This window comes from Eurytemora carolleeae, unplaced genomic scaffold (genome assembly GCF_000591075.1).
Source record: "Eurytemora carolleeae unplaced genomic scaffold, Eaff_2.0 scaffold444, whole genome shotgun sequence".
In the NCBI taxonomy this organism is placed as follows: domain Eukaryota; kingdom Metazoa; phylum Arthropoda; class Copepoda; order Calanoida; family Temoridae; genus Eurytemora; species Eurytemora carolleeae.
This window is the reverse complement of record NW_019396373.1, coordinates 116,979-124,796: the sequence shown is the minus strand read 5'-3', so window position 1 is coordinate 124,796 and position 7,818 is coordinate 116,979. Positions and strand designations below refer to the sequence as shown.

At 35.3% G+C, this 7,818-nt stretch overlaps 1 protein-coding gene across 1 annotated transcript in view; it reads right to left on the bottom strand.

The window, feature by feature from the left end:
* Window positions 1–7,818, bottom strand: part of LOC111701969 (serine/threonine-protein phosphatase 2A 65 kDa regulatory subunit A alpha isoform) — a 14,940-nt gene that overhangs the window by 1,126 nt on the left and 5,996 nt on the right. Inside the window, exons 9-17 of the mRNA XM_023473476.1 lie at window positions 6,573–6,648; window positions 5,387–5,454; window positions 3,499–3,600; window positions 3,188–3,251; window positions 2,746–2,897; window positions 1,614–1,688; window positions 910–989; window positions 545–605; window positions 31–112 (exon numbers count right to left, since the gene is read on the bottom strand). Coding sequence (XP_023329244.1) covers window positions 31–112; window positions 545–605; window positions 910–989; window positions 1,614–1,688; window positions 2,746–2,897; window positions 3,188–3,251; window positions 3,499–3,600; window positions 5,387–5,454; window positions 6,573–6,648 — 760 coding nt within the window. The remainder of the gene's footprint in view (window positions 1–30; window positions 113–544; window positions 606–909; window positions 990–1,613; window positions 1,689–2,745; window positions 2,898–3,187; window positions 3,252–3,498; window positions 3,601–5,386; window positions 5,455–6,572; window positions 6,649–7,818) is intronic.

The window sequence follows — 7,818 nt, the reverse complement described above, 5'->3', positions numbered from 1 at the left end:
ATGTGAGTAAGTGATCTAAATACTACTTACCCATTGCGGCCTCAGATGCATAGTAACGAACATCAAAATCTGAATCTGTGTTCAGTTTATCAATGGTCGGCTTCACTTGGGCCTAAAAAAAAAGGATTATTATCCTAGAACTCTTTAATACGATGAAGGAATGATGATGCTAGCATGGTGGAACGCATTATAATGAAACAAGGTTTTCTGATTCAGGAGAAAATCAATACATTTTTAAATGAGTTAAAATCAAATTGTTAACATCAGATGCTTTCATTGTGCTGCGCTCTCTCTTAATTACAACGAATACCACATTAAACTTTATATAAACAAGCTCTAGTTTACGAAAACTTTTTTCAAATATATTAGGTTAAAATTACATTAATACTATAATAATATATTAGCATAAAACGTATTTTACAAAAAAAAAAATTATTTGTTCCTGTATATGAATGCCCCCCCACCCCCGGGGGAATATGTGTTGTATCCCTGTACAATACGCTATACCATACACTGTACAGTGTACAGTACTACTCCCTCTTACCTGGGTGGTATCTGAAGGTAGAACCATAGCAATCTGTTGAAGAGTCTTTGCAACATTAAACCTAAATTACAAATTATTTCTGACTAATTTATATCTTTTATACAATGGTTTATCTGGTAAACAATCATGTACAAAAAATGGGACTTTAACTTGGTAGATTTTCCCTGTTTAAACCATTTACTCAAAAAATAATTTAATCTCACAAAATTTCTAAACGGCGACGGCGCGGCACCCTTAACTGAGCTTTCGGTTTGTACTGAAGTAATCTGCAGCTCACTGACCGAAGAAATAGTGGGATCATTTGCAAGAAAGGGGGGAGATTTTCTAAAATAAATATACACCCCTTGGACTGGCTTAATGTTTACCTGACATTAGCCACACCATCCCCCGCCATGGAGAGGACAGTTGGGAGAAGGAGACGTTCAGTCACCTCAGCCCCACATGACTAAAATACAAGTACAAATCTTCACGTTGAAAATCGAAAAATTATCAAAAGTTAAAATACATACTAGATATAAATTAATGTTCTTGAAAGAAATGTTCATGACCTGGACTCAGACCCGGATCCATATCTTTTTAGTGCGGATCCAGGGTCCACATTAGAATTAAATGGATCCTACCTAAGCACCGACACTTCACTGCAAAGATTAAAAAGTTCTAATTCTTGTTACAAAATAATATTACAGGGACTCTGAACTTAATCTTAATTTTAATTTTCTATTTATAGATTGGCCTGACTGTCATCCCATTCACACCAGAGCCCGCGATTTATAAACTTTGGATCGAGCCGTGATTCCTTAAACCCGACTTTAAGACCCAATCTTCGACCCAACTCTGACGACAGCTTGTGTCACGTGATTGACAACTGCAAGATTGTGGATCCTCGGTTTTGAGTGGCTTAAGGATTTTTGCTACAAAGACAATGCAGTAGAGACATTTGAAATTTTAAATTTTAAACAGAAAATGTTGCTGAGATAGAATTTTGAATCAGATATGTCACAATACAACTGGAAGGTAACTTTAAGCAGATGTAAAAATACTTATCACAACTTGAATTCGGATTATGTACCTGGGAGAGCACATTAATACAGAAGAGACAGGTCATCCTATGCAGGTAGTTTTGGTCACGTGACATAGCAATAACCTAAACGGTACATGGGAATAATCTAAAAACGTGAACAAAGCAATTGCCTAAAACGTGACGTAGAAATAGCCTAAACATATTACTTAGCAATAACCTAAATCCATGACAGAGCAATAACCTAAACACGTGACACAGCAATAACCTAAATCTGAACACGTGAAACATAACAAACTGAAATTATTTGAAAAAGTTCCAAAGCATAATTTGAACATTGAACAGTAACAAATATTTAACCTTAACATAATAAACAGAAATAAAATAACAGACCGAATCAATAAACTGAACAACTGAAGAAAAGCAAAAGGCAAGAACAAAGATGACGGAAATGTCCCATTACTAGGGTTTCCAACGAATGAAACATTTCGCGATAAAATGCGAAAATTTTCGGTCGCATTTCGCAAAATTTTTCGCGAAATTTCACATTTTTTCGCGAAAACAAATAAAGCGAAATTTCGCGAAATGAGTAAACTTTGTGAAAACCATGAGTTTTATAGCTGCAACAATTAATTCCAAAAAAGAACGTATGGAATTCTCTGCGCTGATAGCTCAGTATTTGAAGTCTTATAAATAATTTTTCTTCCTTTACTTTAATAAATGTTTGAATTTTGCATTTGTTTTTGAAAATTCTGTATTCTTCGCGAAATTTGTTGACAAAGTTCCCATTTTTTCGCGAAGTTTTTGCATTTTTCACGAAATTTATGAATTATTTTTTTCGCGAAATTCTCGAAAAATGGGAAATTTTCGCGAAAAGATTTAATACTGGAAACCCTACCCATTACACAAATAGGCCAGGGTTTAATAATTGAGTAGATTCCACCAAGTATGCGGGCCTGAGAGGATCATGGACAGTTGAAACAAACGTCGCTGGTGCGCGAACTTTACCCATTCAGTTTGTGGCCATATCTTTACAACCAATTTCCATATCAATATATGCGATTTTGAATCAAAGGCTACTACAATAACACCAAAGTCCACTATCGATCGAGTGTAAAGAAAATGGAAAAAAAGGTGAAAAATTGACAAATAAAAGTGCAAAATGTAAAAAACTCTGACAAACCTTTGGAATGACTGTTTGCTGAGCCCACTCTGCCCCGAACTTCTCGACTAACTTCTTGAGGTTGTTGGTGGCGGCCTCCCTGATCGCATACACGTGGTCGATCAGCCAGGTCATGCACAGCGAGTTCAATTTTTCATCAAAGAACTCAACCCCTGGATTAAAAATTTAATTTATGGGGAATCAGTGAGAACCATTTTATCCTGAAAATTTTAAGATTATTTTTAAAGAGCGCGAATTGTCACAAGATAAGAATTTGAAAATGTAAAAACAAAGACTTTTAAAATGTTGCAAGTTTCCGAAAATGGTCAAAATATATTCCCAGCCTTTAAGGCTTTATTTGTAAGAATAAAACTTTTTTATAGCGCCCTGTTAGTTAAAAGAAATCTGCGCTCTATTTAATTGTAATTTTTGGTAACAAGGTTTAAAGGAAGATATTGCTCACCTAGTTGACCTGCAAGGAGAGGCATGTACTCAATAATGGCCAGCCTTACACGCCACTTCGTATCCTGCAATTAAATATTACATAGTGTTTTAAAGCATGCAAATTGTAAATATATTAAAGGATCACTTTCTGGGATAAGGACACTTAAGATAAAAAATACCTATAGGAGTCTCAAATCCAAATCACGTGATGAAAAACATGATTTTTCAAGGTGGATATAAATGTTTATTCAAAAGAATTTGTTCCCTGGATAAGAGGAAAAATAAAATTTTAAAAAAATGTAATTGGAGGGTAGGGAGGGGGCAGTTTACCTCTGCTAGCTCCACAATTGCGGGTAGGAGGGACTGGCTGAGTTGTTGGATTCCAATCACTTCATTCACACAATCCAAATTGGAGATTATATTCAACCGAACCTAGATATGTACAGTGTAGAGTTTCATGTATAGCGGTTGGATGGGGAGGGTACAAAATCCTGTTGGAAATAATATTCAACCGAACCTAGATAATAGATATGTACAGTGTAGAGTTTCATGTACAGCCGGGGGATGGGGAGGGTACAAAATACATGTTGGAGATAATATTCAACCGAACCTAGATATGTACACTGTAGAGTTTCATGTGCAGCCGGGGGATGGGGAGGGTACAAAATCCATGTTGGAGATAATATTCAACCGAACCTAGATATGTACAGTGTAGAGTTTCATGTACAGCCGGGGTACCCCCAGAAGACATGAGCCTCTGCTGTGCAGACACGAGCCTCCTAGATTTGCGAGGCAGACGGAGCCTCTGCTATGCAGTTAACGAGCCTCCATTTTACAGCACAGGTTCCTTATTACTCTAGGTTTTTAAATGTAAATTTCATTTTTTCAACATAGTGGCATAAAAAGTTTCTCAAAGATCAGAAGTATTGGGGCCTCTTGCAGACTTACTTCCTTATGAATCCTTATATAGTGACTAATAATGACCTAGTAAAATGGTTTATAAAACTCAGAAAATATTTTACGCAAAAAGGAAAACATTTAGAGAATAAATTCTGAAAGTAATCTTATTTGATATTTTATAATCTGTTGAGCTAAGATTGCTCATTGTCAAGCATTTTTTGTTAAGGACTATGGAACAGTGTTGAGAGGAAACCTTGCCACCACATATGTGATCCTGGTGGCTTTATTTGTGTATCATGTATTGTTCAATCTTTGTATGAGAATCATATCTGAGATGTTTACCATTTCAGATATTATACAATGAGCTTGAACTCCATTGATTATATAAATTGCCAATAGAACCACCTAGAAAGCATCTTTGTCATTTTATCATTTATTTATATTTTGTTCTTTGTTGATATTCAGATTGATCTTAAATAAGTATTCTATATTGACATTGATAGATGCTTATACCAGATTTTCAATCTGTGCAAGACCTGCCTCAGCGGGAACAAGATCTCATGTGCTATCTGTTGCAGATAATATACATGAGGTCTCAGATTAGAACCGGACGTTCTATAAGTGTGGAGAATAGGGGCGTGGCCAATATGCCTCGATCAGTCGAATCCTAAGGTTCTTAGATCAAAATAATCTATGATTTAAGCGATCCCTTTTTTTGAAATTTTCATCATATTAAGATTATCAAAAGTTTGACATGACAAATAATCTAAATATAAATAAATTTTCAAAAAAAGGAATTGCATAAATCAAAGATTAAAACAAAATAAACTAAGTTCAATTAAAAAATGAATTTCCAAATAGCCTCCTTACTGCGTAAGAAATGTTTTAATGTAAATCATAAATGTTATAAACAACGTTATGGGTCAATATAAGTTACAAATCATGACAATCAATAAACAACATTAATCTTAAGAACCATTCTTATGTCACTATGTTGAAAACAAATCTATATTACATGTAAAAACCAAGAGTTAAGGAAGCTGTGCTGTATTATTATTATTATTAGCGGAGGCTCGTTTACTGCGTAGCAGAGGCTCTTACTGCATGACGGAGGCAGACCGCCTAGCCAATCTGGGAGGCTGGTGTCTGCATGGCTGAGGCTCAAGGCGTCCGAAGGTTCCCTCCCTTCTCTAGGTTACTTACATCTTACACGTGTATCACCACTTTACTGTATAATAATTCGAGATAGATCAAAATAAGAAGATGTAGTGGGGGGAGGGAGGGGGGAATAATCAGATTGAGGAAGGAGGAGTTTTACCTCTGGATATTCATCCTTCAACTGAGTAAGAAACAGTGGGAGTAGATGTTCAATAGTATTCTGCTTTCCTAAAAATATTTTTTAAGTTCTTTACTCAAGTGACCCTCAATGCTAAGATGACAATGCCCGATTCACAACAGTACTCTGAAAGCTTTGTCGGATCAAGTATGAATTTGGTATCGATGTCTAAAATTTGGAAACGCTAATTATTTTCAGTTTTAGGTTCTCTACACAGCTACTTTCTACTTCAGGAAAACCTTCAATATCTTCCACATTGCCATCTTTGCATGGAGATTCACTTGAACAATATCTTTCACATTGCCATCTTTGCATGGAGGTTCACTTGAACAATTTCTTTCACATTGCCATCTTTGCATGGAGGTTCACTTGAACAATATCTTTCACATTGCCATCTTAGCATGGAGGTTTACTTGAACAATATCTTTCACATTGCCATCTTTGCATGGAGGTTCACTTGAACAATATCTTTCACATTGCCATCTTAGCATGGAGGTTCACTTGAACAATATCTTCCACATTGCCATCTTTGCATGGAGGTTCACTTAAACAATATCTTCCACATTGCCATTTTTGCATGGAGGTTCACTTGAACAATATCTTTCACATTTAAAAACTAGGTGATGGCGATAGACCAAACCTCTGTAGAGTAGTTGTTCCACATTTATTGAAAATATATTTCGGTCTGGGTTGACCCTCGTCAGTTCTTGAGATTGTTTTTTCACAAAGATAAAAACAAACACATTGCCATCTTTGCATGGAGGTTCACTTGAACAACATCTTCCACATTTTTTATCAGATAGGGCCTTCATGGTACCATTGTGAATCGGACATTGCCATCTTTGCATGGAGGTTAATTTTAAATTAAGCTTTCAATCTCTTTAATGATTTAATTATTACAAACATGAAAATAAGTTACTCTGGAAAGAAGCACAACGTGTAGTTCCAATGGCAGTACTGGACTGATAAAAAACTTAAAAGGAAAAAATAAAACTTTGATAAGATATGTAATCATTGAAAAAACATTTAATCACTTTCAGTTTTAATCGTTTGAAATATCTGCTCGTTTGTATATTTACGGTTTTATTTTAGTTGATTGATTTAATTTATTTAATTGATTTAATGGATTGACTGATTGATTGATTGATTGATTGATTGATTTACAAACCTAGAATAGGTGAGAGTCCCATAATAACTGAAGCTAGAGCAGATTTAACATGCTGGTTGCCATCCGTTACCAACTCCTAGATAATAATAGAAGTCAATATTTGTCAGGAGTCATTTAGAAGTTTGGAGTCAGTTAGAAGTTAGAAGTCAATACAAGTTAGGAGTCAATAGAAGTTAGGAGTCAATAGAAGTTAGGAGTCAATTAGAAGTTAGGAGTCATTTAGAAGTTTGTTATCGAGTCAATTAGAAGTCATTTAGAAGTTAAGAGCCATTTAGAAGCTAGGAGTCAATTAGAAGTCAATTAAAAGTCAGGAGTCAATTAAAAGTCATTTTAAAATCAGGAGTCAATAAGAAGTTAGGCGTCGATTGGAAGTTAATTAATAGTCAGAAGTCAATTAGAAGTCAGGATCATGTAGATGTTTGGAGTCAATTAGAAGTTTGGAGTCAATTAGAAGTTTGGAGTCAATTAGAAGTTTGGAGTCAATTAGAAGTTAGAAGTCAATATAAGTTAGGAGTCAATATAAGTTAGGAGTCAATGGAAGTTAGGAGTCAATAGAAGTTAGGAGTCAATAAAAGTTAGAAGTCAATATAAGTTAGAAGTCAATAGAAGTTAGGAGTCAATAGAAGTTAGGAGTCAATAGAAGTTAGGAGTCAATAGAAGTTAGGAGTCAATAGAAGTTAGGAGTCAATAGAAGTTAGGAGTCAATAGAAGTTAGGAGTCAATAGAAGTTAGGAGTCAATAGAAGTTTGAAGTCAATAGAAGTTAGGAGTCAATAGAAGTTAGAAGTCAATAAAAGTTAGGAGTCAATAGAAGTTAGGAGTCAATTAGAAGTTAGAAGTCAATTTAAGTTAGGAGTCAATTAGAAGTCATGTACTACCTTTATAATTTTCATGTTACGTAGGTGTGTTTGTTAAGCGTAAATAAAAATGGTTGAACTAGCGACGCCAGTATTGGAAAAGAAACTAGCATTTGGGTCATTCCATGTCAAGTCAGCCACCTGATGGACGGCATGTCACAGATTTTGCTGAAATTTTGCATACAATTTGGGATATGGAAAAAAATGTCGGAACCCGAAGATGAGCGTTCTGAGACCTCCGAGGCCGGAGATATGGCTCCGGAAAGTTTCCGATAATTCGAGATTTCGAGGCCGGCCTCTATATTTCAAATGGCTCTAACTTTTTTGTTTTAGAAGATAGCTCCAAAATTTTTTCAGTTTTGAATAGGTAATCACAAGCCCGTTATTTGG